Source organism: Lemur catta, chromosome 6 (genome assembly GCF_020740605.2).
Source record: "Lemur catta isolate mLemCat1 chromosome 6, mLemCat1.pri, whole genome shotgun sequence".
NCBI classification, from domain to species: domain Eukaryota; kingdom Metazoa; phylum Chordata; class Mammalia; order Primates; family Lemuridae; genus Lemur; species Lemur catta.
Genome location: NC_059133.1, coordinates 21038191 through 21054568, shown reverse-complemented (window position 1 = coordinate 21054568; position 16378 = coordinate 21038191). Strand labels below are relative to the sequence as shown.

Sequence of the window (16378 nt, the reverse complement as noted above, 5' to 3'; positions counted from 1 at the left end):
AAGACTGTGCAGAATGCCCACATGTGCTAAGATACTGCTGTGCAGCACAAAGTTTAAGCCTTGATTCCTGCCCTCCGGCAGCTTACAGTTTATGGGATAAACAGATGGTAAGCAAATAAAGTCCCTGAAGTGTAGGAGGGATCTGGGACACATTTGCATGGGGATGGTGGAGGCACAAAGGAGAGGAGTGAACAGGCCTCCCTTAGGGAGTTAGCAGAGGCTTCATATGGAGGGGATGCTTGAGGTAGGTGAGTCTTCTGAATAGTGGTTTGCTTGTAAAAGAGGTAGAAGATAATGTGTACTGACCACTTAGACATTCTAAAACTTGTTTATTTAAAATAGAGCCCTAATAAGATCTTATGATACTGTTGTTTGTTACTGAAAACATTCAGGTATAAGAGATGATTCTGATTAATTGTCTGACACATATACATATTCAGAAATATTTGAATGAATGAAGTTTTTGGTTATACGACACCCATGCAGTTGCAATTTTACTCACCATAAAAATATAGCTTATAAAAAAGATAACTTAGAGGACAGTTTTTAGCTTTATGAAAGGATGTACTAAGGGGTGCAAATACATAATTAGATAGAAGGAATAAGTTCTGGAATTCAGTAGTACAGTAGGGAAATTATAATTAACAGTAATTTTTTATATATTTCAAAATAGCTAGAAGAGAAGAATTGTTGTGTTCCCAAAACAATGAAGAGATAAATGTTTGAGATGATGGATATCCCAGTTACCCTCATTTGATCATTACACATTGTATACAGGTATTAAAATATGACATGTACCCCCCAAGATGTGTACAACTATTATATCTCAATAAAAATTTTTTAAAAAGGATATACATTATGATCCCTTTACATAGTTGCATTCAAAATACAATTCTGTTTACAAAATGTTGTATTAACCTATACCTTTTGGGGCACACCTTTATTTAGTTGTTAGGGGATCCTGAGACATGACCACCACTTGTCCTCCTTTAGTGTAAGATAAACTGGAACTCTTACTTTGCTCTGAGGATGATGCTTAGAGGAGAGACATTGCTGTCTGTGTGTTAGAAGCTGGCAGTCTTCAGCTGTATTAGCTGCTGAAAAACTTAACTGCTCAGCTTTGACACCAAGCTTCTGGAGACCATGTCATTTAATTCCCTGGGCCCCAAAGAATGCTATCACGTAATTGAGAGTCAGGCTTATAAGATGCTATAAAGATCAACAACCAGATTTGCAGAGTTCTTGGAGAACCCTGAAATAAAGCAGCAGAATAGATATTCACACTGTAGAGGTTATGTCTTAAGGGTGAAAGAACCAATAGCCTATATATTTAGTCTGTATATTTAAGTAACAATCAGGCTGCTTTTGCCTTCTGGTTTGATTACCAGCATAGTTACACTGATTATGATATAGCCCAGCCTGCATCTACTCAGCATGTTAATGAGACTATCCAAAAGCACAGAGCAAATTAAAAGTAAAAAGGAACAGCTGCTGTAGTGTCCAAGAAAATAGGCCTTTTGAGTCTGTTTACTTTAGAATCCAAGCTGAATAAATTGTCAGTAAGATAAAGTAGATATCCAGTGGCTAAAAAGGTCTTAACTTTAAAAATTATTCCTATTAGTGAAAAAATAATTTAGCTGTTTACCTGTGTTGTGCCACAAGGTAAATACTGTTAGAATGACAAGAAATTCACACTAATTCATACTCATGAAGGGAAAAACTGATTTGAAATATGGAATGCGTGATAATAAATGGTGGTGTGCCATGACTTAGCGGCATCAGAGTATAATGATCAGGAGAGTGGGCCTTGGAGCAGACTACCTGAGTCCAAAGCTTGGCTCTGCCACTCATTAGCGTTGTGACCTTGTACAAGATTGTTTAACCTCTCCATGCCTCGATTTTCTTATCTCTGAAATGGGTATAATAATAATACCTAGCTCTTACAGAGAGGTATACCCCCTTTCCCCACACATACACAGCTTCCCCCAATATCACTATCCCCCACCAGAGATGTCCATTTGTTACAACTGATGGACCTACTTTGACACATCATTATCACCCAAAGTCCGTGGTTTGTATTAGGGTTCATTCTTGGTGCTGAATATTCTTTGGGTTTGGACAAATCTGTAATGACATGTATCCACCATTGCAGTACTGTATAAAGTAGGTTCACTACCATAAAGTCCTCTGTATTAGTTGCTATTATAATATCATTGATATTTTAGTCCATATTCAAACCAGTGGCTGGTGTAGCATTTCCAAGTAGAGTGGTCTATTTTAATAGAGGGAAAGGAAGTGGAAGCGCTGGATTAGGAAGCCAGAAACTGTTCCATCTCTGCCACATGCTAGCAGTGTCCTCTTGGGGGACAAGACTTTTCTTCTCTGAGAATCTTAGTTTCTTTATTTGTAAAATGAGGTGGTTGGACTAGGTGATCTCTAAGGGCCTTAGTGACTGAAAATTAATAAGTCTTTTCTCAGTTTGGTAGAATATGTCCTCTGCAATCTTGATTACATTGTTATTTTACAAAGCAAACTTGTCAGTTCTGAAAAATCCCAAGTCAGTGCATGCTGCTTCAGTGAGGTTTACTAGAGTCCATGGGGTATACCTTTACCAGTTACTATTACTCATAGTAAACATGAATAGTTGACCCTGTCACATGTGCAAGGCAGAATGCTAGGCCTACCATGGACACAAAGGTGAGAGACATTATTGTGTTCGTAATACCCAGAATGTTGATGTACCTGAGGGCTTTTCAAGATATGTTTCTGTGTAGTCTCTTGCCCTCATTTTCGTTTTGAGATATATGGGTAAGCTTTATAATCTCCATTTACATGAATATAAATATTGTTGTAATCTTAGTGAATTCAATGATTGGGAGGGAAAGGAAGGACTTGGCTAGAGCACTTGCTACATTTGAGATGTTTAATATTTACTTCATAAATAAATATATAGACTATTTTAAAAAGAAGCTCGACTCACTCCTGGTGAAGGGGAAGAGTCAGTGGAGAGAACATTCTGTCCTACACCTTCTATTATGATGGTGTGGGTCTCTGTGAGAACACAGTCCATGTCTGCAAAGGGGCATTTGAGTGAAGAGAGGGGCGATTTTCTGTCCATTCCACTGAGAAGGACATGCAGACAGGAGAGCTCAGTCCAGTCACTGCTGTCACAGACTCTGGGTGGCTTTGTGTCTGCAGCTCTCTCAAGCAGCGCACTTGCAGGGGAATAGGGTGTAGGCGTAGCTGTGAGGTCATTGCCAGGTTTATCGGGAAAGGCTGATCAGGTTGACAATACAGTTTATTCAACATTAAACCCTGGACTTCTTTCCTGCTGTTTGCTTGAATTCAGGAGTGAGGAGGAGATAGGGCAAAGGATCTGGTTGGCACTACAAATTGTCACGCAGAGTAATTACCAGTCTAATGAGAAATTTCTTTTTCTCTGAACAGTGGTGGAATGTTATCACCGGGGAATGCTCACAGACCTTCTATACAAATGGAACCAATCTTAAGAAAATACATGTGTCCACTGACTTCAAAACATTTGTGACTGTTGATAATCTTGGTATTTTATATATTTTACAGATTTTAGAGTAAAATAGTTAAGTATTAATGTAAGTTGAACTCTTTTTAATTTTGAATTGAAAAAAATATTGTGAACCTCTGTATATCAACTTTTTTATAAAGCTGTGAATTGTTTTGCAGTATTGCATTAATTATAGGAGTGTTTGTGGTTGGATGAATAATATTAATGTAGCTTTTTCCCAAATGAACACGCCTTTAATCATGTTTTTCATAATCATCATTATTAACAGTTTGTCCTTAAGATGCAAATGAAAATGTAAATACGTACCTTGTTATACTGTTGGTAAAATTCTCTAGATGCATTCCAATTGGTTGACATAATTAATGAGATTTTGAAGGAAATCTATATTTTAATATTGTCATCATGCAGGCTGTACCTCAGGGTTGCAGTGGCCTGCTTTCTGAACCACACTTACCCCACAGGGGTGTAGTTCTCCCAAATACAGTCTTGGAGTTTACTTGCACTCTTTTTATTTGCTTTATAAATATTATGTCTGTGGGCACAGTCTGCAACATTTTCTTTAATTGACTCAAGTGAGTCTTAGATTTCAACAGTTCTTTCTATTAAGCAAAAATTTTGAGTTGCAGAGAGTACATTGTGTGGGTCTGCCTTTTTCTACTGTCGCTGATGGCAGCCCTGTGCTGTCACTGGGCTCCAGTTGTCAGAATCAGAATGGGGCACTATTCTGCTGTCTCTGGTTTCTGACATACCAGACTTCTCACTTGACTGAACTTGACCTTTCTTAATCCTCTTTTTTTTTCTTTTTTTAAAAGCAGTTGCTCCACAGCTAAGTGTTAGTAAATTGGAATAATTGGGGAGGAAGAGATCACTTTTAATCATATATTTTCCTAAGAAATGTGAAATAGTAAACATAATTTCCTTCTAATTCCATTTATTTTTGGATGAATAGCATTGTCAATGCTATTCTCTTTGTAGATTTCAAGAGAATTATTTGTGGTTTTCTGTGCAGTTCCAGAAGAGGCATTGTGCCTCTGGAAGATGTCAGCTTTAACCTCCAACCACCTTGTCTTCCTTCCCCTTCTCTCTCCTCCCTGCCTCCCCAGTACTTTTTTCTTTCCTCCCTTCCTTTCCCTTTCTCTTCCTTCCAAGGTTAATCAGGAAGGGTAGCTTTTGACAGGGGAGAAACTCATCAGCATCAGTAACTAGCTATCTGTGACCTCCTAATTAGGAGCTTTAAATCTAAACATTTTCCCTGAAATATATTATTAAGAGCAGTGGAGATAGATTAATAATAAATATGGTTCCCATATAAAAAATAATCAAAATTTGAAGATTTTTATTTCTGTAATAGGAACTAAATAATTATTAATAGTAGATAATTGATGAACTTGTTTTTGTTGGTGAATATTAGATGTGGTGTGGTTAGAGCAAATAGACCACTCAGATGTAGTTTAGATTAGATATTCCTATTCAGCATTTGATGGAACCATAAATTCAGTGAATAAAATCTTTTACATAGTTAAGGAGGTTTTTTGTTTTTTGTTTTTAAATGATGGGTTGAGGAACTAGTTTACAGACTTACTGTGATTTAAGCAAATGTGATAAGTGAAAATCTTAATTTTATAAAAATAAATTTCTATAAGTGGTATGTTCTGCTTAGAATATCCAAGTCATAATTTTATTTGCCATTCAGTGTGTAGGGCCTCATCTGTAGTTCAGAGTATAAAGTATTAACTTTTGGAATGAAAAGCCACTGGCTGTTAAAGTATCACAATAAACATTGGCTTTTAAAAAGCTTTGATTAGCCCTTGTCTTAAAAGAAGTAAAAGAAAAACAGAAAGAAAAGTAACATGAAGAAAGAAGAGCCACCTAATATTAACGGAGCTGCAAATTTCACAGCAGCTCACATGGTTGGCCAAAAGGAGGATTGTTTTGTAGCTTGCAGGTGAGCTTTTTAAAGTATTTTCCCATGCTATTTTTTTTGTATTAGAAATTACATTGGACTTTGTATATATAAAGATTTTTTTACATTGTAATATCTCTTGTATGTTTTCAAAACTGTTTTGTATTTGATATAGCTTACATGATTTTTTTTTTGCCTTGGTGTGCATTTTAAAACATGAATTTAAAACAATTTTATAAAAATAAAATTCCTAAAATTTTTTTGAAAAACATTTTTGGATTCTTTCAGACTCCTTGTTTGTCATTTATCTGTTGATTAGAAGACTGATGTGAAATATTCAAACTAAATCCATCAACCTTTCTATCTGTGCTGTATCAGGTAAGTGTAAATTCAATTCTATCAGAATTTTCTGAGTGTCTCCTCAGTGTGTCTCTGTGATGGTTGCTGCCCGGTGTGGCTGGCATGGAGAAGATCCTGTAAAAAAGAGAATTCATTTATTTATTTTTTCATTCATTTGTTTAATAGATACTTATTGAGCTCTGTTCTGTGTATGGCGTTGTTGTAGGTATCGGGGATACAGGAGGGAGCAAAATAAAGTCCTTGTCCTACTGCACTTGGGGGCCAGGGAGATAGGTGGTGTGTGTAAATGGGGAGGGGTTCATTCAGAAGGTGACACTTGAGTACAGACCTGAAGGGTGTAAGGGAGTGAGCTAATGCATCTATCTGGAAACCATTCTAACGTGAGGGTATGGCAAGCGCAAAGACTCTGGAGCGGGACAGGCTGGTGTATCCTGGGACAGCGAGGAGGCTGGCATGGCTAGAGAAGAGTGAGTGTGGGGAGTCTCACAGGAGAGGTGGGCGAGGGGAATTGGGGCAGCACTGGGGACTGCCTCCCAGGCCCCAGTGAGGACTCTGGCTTTATCTGTGAGATGGGAGTTAGGGTAGGAGTTTGAGCAGTGGTGTGATCTGATGTCAGCTTTAACTTAATCACCCCGGAATGGGACTGAACTGGGAATCAATTGAAAAGGGGACCGATGAGAAGCTTTTGTAATAATCTGGGCAAAACAAGAGGGTGGCAGCAGTAGAGGTTGTGACAAGTTGGATTCTGGATATATGTTGAAGATAAGAGTTAACAGGATTTGCTGATGGATGAAGGTGAGAGAGGCAAGATAAGAATGATGCCAAGGTTTTGGCCAGAGCCAGTGGAAGAGCAGAGTTACTATCAGCTGAGATGAAGACCATGAAAGGAGCACGTGTTCAGATGCAGCAAGCTTAGGATGCCCATTAGACATCCGAGTGGGGATGTAGGGTAGGTGGGTGGATAAAAGAGTCTAGAGTTCATGGGAAAAGGCCACGCTGGAGATAGAGATCAGAGTCACCAGTGAGTTGATGCTATTTGAAACCACAGGACCGGATGAAATCAGCAGTGAAGTAGGTGTAGATAGAAAAGACAGGAGGCCTCAAGACTAAGTCCAGGGCAGTCTGGAGGTTAGTGGGATGAACCAGCACAGGAGATTGAAGAGGACCAGCAAAGACTAAAAATAACAGTTTAGTGTGGTGAGTGCGTGCAGCCGGCGTGGGTTCCTTAACTCAATGTCATCTTGGGCAGATTGCTTTATCAGTTTGTCCACCCCCCCATCTGTCCTATGTGAGCATTTAGTGTGTACCAGGTGCTGTTTTAAGCAGTAGACAAAATAATAAGTAAATAACGTTTTAGCTGTTAGGAGAATATGGGGTCAACAGGTAAGAAGACAATAAGCCGATAGCAGCAGTTGTCTTATCTGTGAAATGAGGGTCTGTCCCTCCCTCAGGGTTGTTGTGGGATTTAATGAGATATTGTTATCTCACTGCCTGCAGTGCCTGCACCAAGACAGTGCTCAGCGATCCGTGGTGTCATTTGGGCTCCCTCATCTTTGCCTGGCGACAGCCCCAACTGCCATCTCTGCCTTTAGTCATGCCCCTCTGCGTGATCCTTCCAGAGTGTTCATCTGAATCATGTTTAACGTCTCTGTTTAAACTTTAACCGTGTTTACACTCCTCTGTTTCAAACCCTGGACCTGCTCTGTGTTTGCTTCTGGAGCTGAGTGTGCGCGGTTCTCTCTTCCACACTGCCCCTCCACCTTCATCAGTTTTCTTTGCCCCCAACTCCTTACCCTTCACGTATTCTTTCAGACCACCCTCAAAGGCTGAAGTTCTGGCAGGGCCTCTCCTAGCACTCTCTTTTGTCTTGGAATTGCTTGTTTACTTATGGGGTCCCCAGTAGATCTAAGCTCCTTGGAAGCTGGATCTGTGCCAGAGTCACGCATGAGCCTGACACGTGGTTAGCACCTCAGGAAACACTTGTTGGGTGACTGAATTCCTATAAGCCCGTGCGCTCCTCGCGCATTCTGTGTTACTGTGAGGCTGTCAGATGAAGAGGTAGCATACACCAGCATTTTCTCTACCTTCCTGTTTTAGTTTGGCATTTTACTGTGAAACATCACTAGGGAAAAGTAAAACTTGACTTGGATAAAAGAGGTTTGCTACCAAATTATGTGAAATGAATAAACACATCCCTGAAATGTTTTAGTCAGCAAGTATGTCCATCTATTATTCAACAAACGTTTTATATTATAATTTACTTACTGACTTTTACAGAAGGAGAAAATGATATTGTCATAATTCTTAGTCTCTGAAGATTGTCACTGGCACAGAGTCTTTGCTCATAATTCCTCCCCTTAGGGCTGCGGATATACTATACAGTTATTAAAATGCCCGCATTAGATCATCAGCTGCTCTTGGGCTATGAGTTTAACTATAAAAGAATTATTGTGTATGTTCCACATGGAAGGGGCAGAAGAAGTGGGTCAGACACCGGCCCCTCAGAGACCAGGCCTTTGTAGTCGTTTGGCATCCACAGTTACTTGCTCCTGAGTCAGATGAAGTTGTAAGAAGACCAGAACTTGGGAAATTTTCATTTCAATTATGATTCAGGAGAATGAGTTGCCGCTGTTTATTGTAAATTCATTTATGAGGTCAGGCCCCCAGAACTGGGAATATTGCTTATCATATGGAAATGAATAGAAAATCTGCCTCTGTAATTTCCCATGACCCAGAGCTAGAATATGTAAGTAGAGAGGGCATTCGAGGCCTGCGTTTGGGGCCGGTGGTTCTGAGCAACTCATCAAACTGGAAAATACTCAGCAGGTAGTGGAGACTCCTGCTTAGTACCAAGGTGGCTGTTCTGAGAAGTGAGAGCAAACGTCCACAGTCATGCATTCAGATACTTAGTGCCTGTCTACTCTGGGCACTGCCCAGCCCTCATTTTGTCTTCACAGTAGTTGAGTGGATTTGCAGACTATGCATCTCCAGTTTTTAGAGGAAGAACCAAACTGCAGACAGCTAATCTGTGACAAAGCTGGGGCTAGAATCCATATGTGATTTTCTTTATAGAAAGGCCCAGACTCACTGGGCTGTAAGTCGAGTGTCAGTTACAGTTGGAAGTAGAATACTCCTGGGTTTAGTGGCAGAGGAACTCCAGTCTAGGGGTCACGAGGCTTGGGCTTTAGCAGCTGGGGAAGATCATTCATTAGCTTATGTGATGAGTTTGGAGATGTTCTCATTTCTAATTCACTTTGAATTAGCAGTGATTCTGAACCTGTCACCTTGAGTTTATTGCCCTATTCTCTGTCAACTAACTTTCTGAGACGTATCCTTTTTAGGAGGAAGGAAGGGAAGCTACTGTTTGAAGGCCTTTTATGTGCCACGCCCTGGGCCAGGCACTTCCCATACATTATTTAATTGAATCCACACAACAGTGCTGCAAGATGTTATCGCTCTTTTGTAGGTGTGGAAACAGGTGCAGAAAGGTTAAGTCACTGAGGCCCCACAGCCAAGTGGTGGAGCTGGGTTTTCGGTCCACAGCCATCTGCTCCTCTGGGTAACACTGCCTGTACCTCGCCACTGAAGCCCCTGGGCTGGAGGCTCCAGCAGCATCATCTCAGCTCTGCATTTCACTCATTCATTACTCATTTCACGCATTCACTTCATGCATATGATGCATGCGTCAGCACTGAGCTCTCAGAGAAGATACCAGACGCTGTCTCTGCTCCTGAAGAGCTTCTACTTTTGGTATCTGATTAACCCATCTCTGTGCCTACAGATTGCTCTTTGGAAAAAGCAGCTGGAGCCATTCTGATGGGAGCCAGTGGACGGCAGGGGTCGGGGGATGCATTGGATTTGCCAGTACTTGGGGCCACTGCCCAGGCTGCTCTCAATTCTCAGACGATGCAAGCACTGAGCAGGGAAGGTGGCAGCCCTACTGTCACCTTGCCCTTTGCAGGAGCTTGTTTCTACGTTGAAAGTCTTAAGGGGCTCATTTCAAATTAGTGTCAGGCCCAGGGTCAGTGGATCCGTGAGCTTGAGGAGTTCAAGACTAGCCTGAGAAACATAGTGAGAGCCCCCATCTCTACAAAAACTAGAAAAATTAGCCTGGTATGGTGGCATGTGCCTGTAGTCCCAGCTACTCAGGGGGCTGAGGCAGGAGGATCACTTGAGCCCAGGAGTTTGAGGCTGCAGTGAATTATGATGATACCACTGTACTCTAGCCCAGGTGACAGAGCGAGACCCTGTCTCCAAAAAAAAAAAAAAAATCTAGATTTCTTGGAGAAATCTGTCAACCCAGGGTCTTTATTTCCGCCTGTCGACAGTCAGCTCACAATCAGCAGTAGCTGCCCCCTGACATGAGGCACAGCCCCAGCCCACTCACGGCACCTGTGCGGCCCTAACGGCATCTGAGTTTGCAACCTTCCCCTCTCCCCACAAACTCATACCTAGAAGTGGCCTGCTAAGATGCAATTCCTAATTCCCTTGGACCTTTCTGCTTTCCCAGTCTCCCCTGACTCAACACTTCACAGGTTGGGATTTTTTTTTTTTTTCTTACAGAAAAGTGAGCCTGCATTTTTGAAACTCAGAGAAATCAGCCTCTGAAATGTCAGAAAACAGCTGATGTTGCCTCTTCCTTGGGGGCCTCTTGACTTCCCTCACCATGTGTCTCATTGCCACGTGTGAGGGAGAGCTGCAGGCGCTAGGCAGGCTCCCCGGGGAGCAGGTGTTGGGAGGCTTGATTGAGGCCCTGAGACATCTAGAGGACAATTAAGTTGGCTACTGAATATGGATGGCTCTGAACGGTTTTTATTACCATGTTGTGAGCAGACTTTGGTTGTAAAAGCAGACGCCATCTCAGCTTGCGCTTACTGTGGCAGAGACATAACTTCGAGATTTTCTAAATGGCAGGACTTGGGACATGCACATCAGCTCGGCTGTGCTGGTGAAGTCTGTCATCTGACACCCACACTCCTGCGCTGTCTGAACCCAGTAAGGACCCCTGGGGCTGCAGCTGCCACCTTCCGCTCACGTGACCCCGATGGAGCTGATCAATGGAGGATCTCTTATTTCAGCCTAATGTGTGAGTCTTTGTAGCACTGGTCATTAACTGCTCTTGGAAAGTTAGATGCCCCTGCAGCTTTTACAAGCACAGGTCTCTAAGGTTTTGGACCGAAAAACAAAAATTGTTTTGATAACAAATAATGCGTAGCTAGGATTCTTTCTGAGTTGCACACTGAGTGTACTATGTTGGATCTGGAAGAATCATCTTTGCAGAAGCAATATCTAAGGAAAGTGGTGCCACATGGGGCCCAGAGTTCTCAATAAGTAGACTGGCTTCAGCTGAAGACAGGAAACAGTTAAGTGGAATTGGCATTTCCCAGGTTGGCACCCGGGTTCTAGGGTTAATTTAACCACAAAATTAAGTTCCAGCTCAGGGGTACTAAAGGCATCACGCAGTATGTGGGATGGTGATTGGCCAACAGGCCTAAGCGAGTTCACAGCGTGCTCCCTGCCTGCTTTGCAACTGGTTTCTGTGGGAAGCAGGACTGTTGCTGGGCGGGCAGATGCTTGGGTCCATCTGCCTGGAGGCACAGACAGCAGTAACTGGGTGTGGGGCTGGCTGGGTGCGGGGGGACAGGCATAGAGTGTGGGGTGGTCGGGAGGGGGGGGCCTTGCTGCAGGTACGCTCTGTGCTGGCCTGTGTTGCGTGGTTACCCCATTTCATTTCACGAAAATGTGTTTTTAACCATCAGATTGCTTACTTTTATAGGAAATATATTCAGTGAATAGCCTATGTAAAAAGACAACTTAACAATTTAGGATCTTACAAAAAAGGCCTGTTCCATACAGATTTCTGAACATGGCCATTATATTCCAGTTCTCTGGAGGCCTGACCACTTACGAAATTTTCATTTCTTTTCAGAAATAGCTTTAGGAGCAATGTTACTTTGAGCCTGAACGTGAATTTTTATTGATGTTTGAGAATCTGCCCACGTGTTCTTTATCTGAGCCTGTCTTCCGCCCCATCTCATCCAAACATCATATGTACCAGCGATATTCCCAAGTATTCCAACTTGAGAAAATCTGGTAGGTTCTGAGAAAAATTACTTCCATGACTTATTAATGAACTAACCAGCCATAATTTTCGTAGGGTTCATTCACCCAAATTTATCATAGAATACAATTTAATAAGAAAAAAATAAATGGAGTAATTGAATTCAAGTCCTTTTTTGAATAATGTTAGTATTCAAAGGCCCCCACCTCACAGTTATTGCAGTGAACCGTGGGGCAGATTTTTTCTTCAAGAAAATTACCTACAGATCCTTGTTCAGTGCATGGGCTGGCTCTCTTCTGTCTGCCCCTAGGTCCCCTCCGTCCTCTCCCTGCCTTGCTCTAGTCTGTGGGGCTGCCCTGTGTGGACCCTCTGGCCTCTAGCGGGTTCAGGCAGTGCAGGGTGGGGTGTGGAGAGTGAGATCAGGGTCTTTTAATCCCCGGCTCCTCTCTGAGGGTCCCTGCAGCTGTGTGTCCTTCCCCTGGCGGGCAGCCCCTCTAAACAGCCTTTCTCATCCCCCCTCAGGCTATCCCGACATACTGTTCCCCCTCTGGCTTCCCTACCTGCTGCCCACTCCTCTGCAAGTCACCTATTTATGAAATTCTTAAATTGTCCCAATTGGAGTGAGCCCTGTGCTCACTTCATGCTGGGACCATTACTGATACAAACACAGTCCGCATTTGACCCACAGAGAGTATAAATAAGAGGATGGCTGACCTCTTGGGAGTCAACAAGGAAAAAAAGCCGCCAGACTAGCCCAGGCGAAGCATTACTATCAGAAACCCCAGCGCAAACCTTCCTCCAGGAAACCTGCCCTTCTCAGGGTGAGTCTCACCCTCCATCTCAGGCTGGTTTTAGCTCCTTGGGGTTCAGAGCCCCCCAGCCTCTGCATCTCAGGCTGGGTGCAGAGGCCAGTGTCTCTTTCTCAGACTGATGGAACTTGGAAATGAGCAAATTTTCTCAACAATTTTGCAATTAAAAAAGTCCCTTTAGCTGTGGGTGCTGACAAGTCTGGGCCTTTGGTTCTGTTCCTAAATGGGAGCGGGGAGGTGCTCACAGAACGATGCCAAGCACCAATGGCTGTACAACTTCTGTTTTATTTTTGTGTGCTTTTTTATAGGATATAAATAATGACAAAAATTACAAAATTTATAACTGGAAGCCCAAGCTTATTTACACATATGCTTCTGTTTCAGCAAAGCTCCTATTTACTTTGCTCCTATACAATTTCCTTTTGGTACCATATTTTAGTGTTATTTTACTCTCAATTTACTACATACATATCAACAGTGAATAGGCAAAATATATACAAGGAACTGTTCAGTTCAAGTAATTTAATATTGTATTAAAATTCTTCAACACTGAACTAAAACCGTATACATTTGTCAGTTTGAAATAAAATTTAGTTATTCTTCAAAACTCACCAACTGATGAATATAACTGATAATCTCAGGTTTAAAATAATATCAGTTAATAAAAAAAACATTAAGACAATTCCACAATTTATCAATATCGCTATAATGAACTTCAAAATGGTTCACAATATGATTGGTTAGAACAATATACATTAAAATGTTATTTTTTTTCTATAATGATATTGGTACTGTTTATATAATTTGATTCTACATAAATATACATTATGGTATCATACAAATACTCCACAGAGACATTAAAAAATTAAAATACCTTAAAGAAATGTAAGTAAATTTTATTTAATCAAATAGTAAGCAAACTTTTTTTTCATTTGTTTCAAGAAAAGTTTTATTACTTTGGAATTTCTTCTTTTTTTTTTTTTTTGTATTTATTTTTTCTAGAAAAAGAATTTTTGCAATAGAATTTTATTAACACCTTTCTCAAACAAGGTTTCCGTGACAGAAATCTTGACAGCAGGAGCCCTAGATTATTTTTTTTAACATGTTATTTAAAACACTGTGAAGATTAAAAAAACAATCTCTGCAGGCTGAAGGCTGCATCAGCACTTTCGGTTCTCCTGCTCTGATGAGCATTCATCAGTGTTTTGCTACAACCCAGCCAGTCCTCTTGGTGGTAGCAGTAGAAATTTAGTTATTTGAAATGAAACCAGAAACATCCCTCACAACTAACCTAGTTTTCTTATCAATGCATTAATGAAACATTCTTTTAATAAAAATATTTAATACAAGACACGTTTTTTTCTGTGCATAATAAATTCCTCTGTTTTAAATCATTCTTGAATTTTGAACCAATCATTAGGTTTAAAGGTTTTCTTTATCTGACATAGTTGATTACATATAAAATCCACAAATATAGAAATTGGGAAACAGAACTTCCTGGCAATCATGGGGGTTGTTTTAGTCCTTTTGCATTAAACGATACTCAGTGATGTAATGATTACACAGGTCCTTTATGGGGAGTAGTTCTGTTCTGATTTTACCTTTAAAACTGCTGAGAGTGAAAACTAAATCCAAGATTTTTATGCTTTTAGGCAGTATTAGACATCTCCTTTACTGTTTTTCTGTTTTTGTGTTTTTTAAAGCAAAGGTATTACCCCCCAACAAAGCAAAGCAAGTATGGGGCGGAGTCGTTAGCAATACCTTGGGAGAAATACCTTGGGAGCGGCGGGGGAGGGGAGTTGGAGCATCAGGGAAAACCCATCTCAACTCACGCCTCTCGGGGGCTGCGACTGGAAAGTCCCGCGTTTTCCGTCACTGGTGCAGAAAGAACTTCCCCAGGAATGGCCCGTGGCCTTTCGCCCGTGACAAGGCCACGCAAACAGAGCAGTCTTCCTCCTGGGCTGGGTGGACGCGGAAGCGCGAAGGAAAGCCTGCTCCGGGACCGCTCGGCGAGCGAGGCACCGCGAGGACAGGAGGACGGCGGGTATCAGAAAATCGTGGTTTCATACTTGGTATTAATTCCCCTCTTCGCTTCCTGTCCCGGCTCCACAATCCACGGCAGATTGGCCAGAGTCTTTTGCTCAGATGGGTCGATCTGCTTTAAAACAGAAAGGCTGATGCCTGTTATACGGTCGCTGCGCGGGGGCGCTGCTCGCCAGCCCCGCCGGGACCCGCACGCCCGGGCGGGGCGGCTGCTCTGGGAGGGTCGCGAGTTCGCTCTTTGGACTCGATTTACTGTGCATGGACTCTCTGCAAGGTGCCCGAAGGGCGAGGGACAAGGAGACACAGCCCTTGCCCTCGAGGGTACACAGATGGGGAGACAGATGTCAGCACTGTCTGAGAACTGAGCTATGAGGGGAAGAGCCAGGAGGGCTTCTTGGAGGAGGTGAATCAGGCCATGCGGCTCCCGGCTCTCACCCTCCAGTGGTTTCCATCAGAACAAACCCCTAAGTCCTCACCATGCCTCACGCCCTGATGTCACTCAGGTCTCCGCTCAAACGTCACTTCTCCTGGAGGCCTTACCTGTTTACTCCTACAAAATAGCAACTCAACTTCTCTGTTCTCCTCTTCTGCTTTCTTCTTTGCCGTGTTTATTGCCACATATGTCATATCATATTTATTTCTTCATCCTCCACTACAATGTATGTTCGTGAAGGCAGGATTTTGTGTGTTTTGTTCACTGCCATTTCCCCAAAACTTAGAAAACTTCCTGGCAACTCATAAATAGTAAGCACACAAATTCTTGTTGGTTAAATATTATTAAAAGAATGAGGGAATATTTAACGGGAGAGCCGAAGGACCAGCAAGCGTTCGCCTGGTGGAGGTGGGAGGAGGGCGGTGCTGAAGGTAGAGGGAACAGCATGTGCAAAGTTCCAGAACCGCCACACGCAGAAGAATGAAGGTAGACCCCTGTCTTTCGCCAGATACAAAAGTCCACTCAAAATGGATTAAAGACTCAATATATGTAAGACCTGATGCCAGAAACTACTGGAAGAAAACATGGGGGAAATGCTACAGAACACAGGCCTGGGCAGAGTTTTTGGGTAAAACCTTAAAAGGACAGGCAAGAAAAGTAAAAACAGACAAATGGGACTATATTAACCTAAAAAGTTCCTGCACAGCAAAGGAAACAATCAACAAAGTGAAGAGACAACCTAAAGAATGGGAGAAAATATTTGCAAACCATCCATCTGACAAGGGATTATTAACCAGGATTATTAAGGAGTTCAGACAACTCAATAGCAAAAAATCAAACAATCCACTTAAAAATGGGCAAAAGACCTGAATAGATAATTCTCAAAAGAAGACAAATGGCCAACATCACTAATCGTCAGGGAAATGCAAATTAAACCATAATGAAATATCTTCTCACTCCAATAAAAATGGCTATTATCAAAAAGACAAAAATTAATGGATACTGGTTAGGATGAGAAGAAAGGGGAATGCTCGTACAGTGTTGGTGGAAATGTAAATTAGTATAGCCACTATGGAAACAGTATGGAGATTCCTAAAAAACCTAAAAATAGAACTACCATATGGTCCAGCAATCCCACTGCTGGGTATGTATCCAAAAGAAAGGAAATCAGTATATCAAAGAGATATCTGTATGCCTATGTTTATTCACAATAGCCAAGATATGG

General features: G+C 41.8%; 2 protein-coding genes across 19 annotated transcripts in view; one reads left to right on the top strand and one right to left on the bottom strand.

Moving 5' to 3' along the window:
* APAF1 (apoptotic peptidase activating factor 1) overlaps positions 1-16378 on the top strand; it is a 91684-nt gene that overhangs the window by 61402 nt on the left and 13904 nt on the right. For 2 of the 9 annotated variants that reach the window (XR_006735716.1, XR_006735715.1), the window contains exons 27-30: positions 3448-3611; positions 5736-5825; positions 10722-10893; positions 11737-11900. Coding sequence is in view for 3 of the 9 variants with exons in the window: in XM_045553173.1 (XP_045409129.1) it covers positions 3448-3594 (147 nt within the window). In the remaining 6 variants the exon portion in view is untranslated. Of the gene's footprint in view, positions 1-673; positions 832-3447; positions 5660-5735; positions 9918-10721; positions 10894-11736; positions 14384-16378 lie in introns of those variants that run through there. The other 7 variants (XR_006735714.1, XR_006735711.1, XR_006735713.1 and 4 more) reach the window with 6 other exon arrangements.
* Positions 5704-16378, bottom strand: part of ANKS1B (ankyrin repeat and sterile alpha motif domain containing 1B) — a 950573-nt gene continuing 939898 nt past the window's right edge. For 2 of the 10 annotated variants that reach the window (XM_045553161.1, XM_045553164.1), the window contains one exon: positions 14377-14832. In XM_045553161.1, coding sequence (XP_045409117.1) covers positions 14725-14832 — 108 coding nt within the window. In that variant the 3' untranslated portion in view covers positions 14377-14724. Of the gene's footprint in view, positions 5922-14373; positions 14852-16378 lie in introns of those variants that run through there. The other 8 variants (XM_045553166.1, XM_045553169.1, XM_045553160.1 and 5 more) reach the window with 8 other exon arrangements.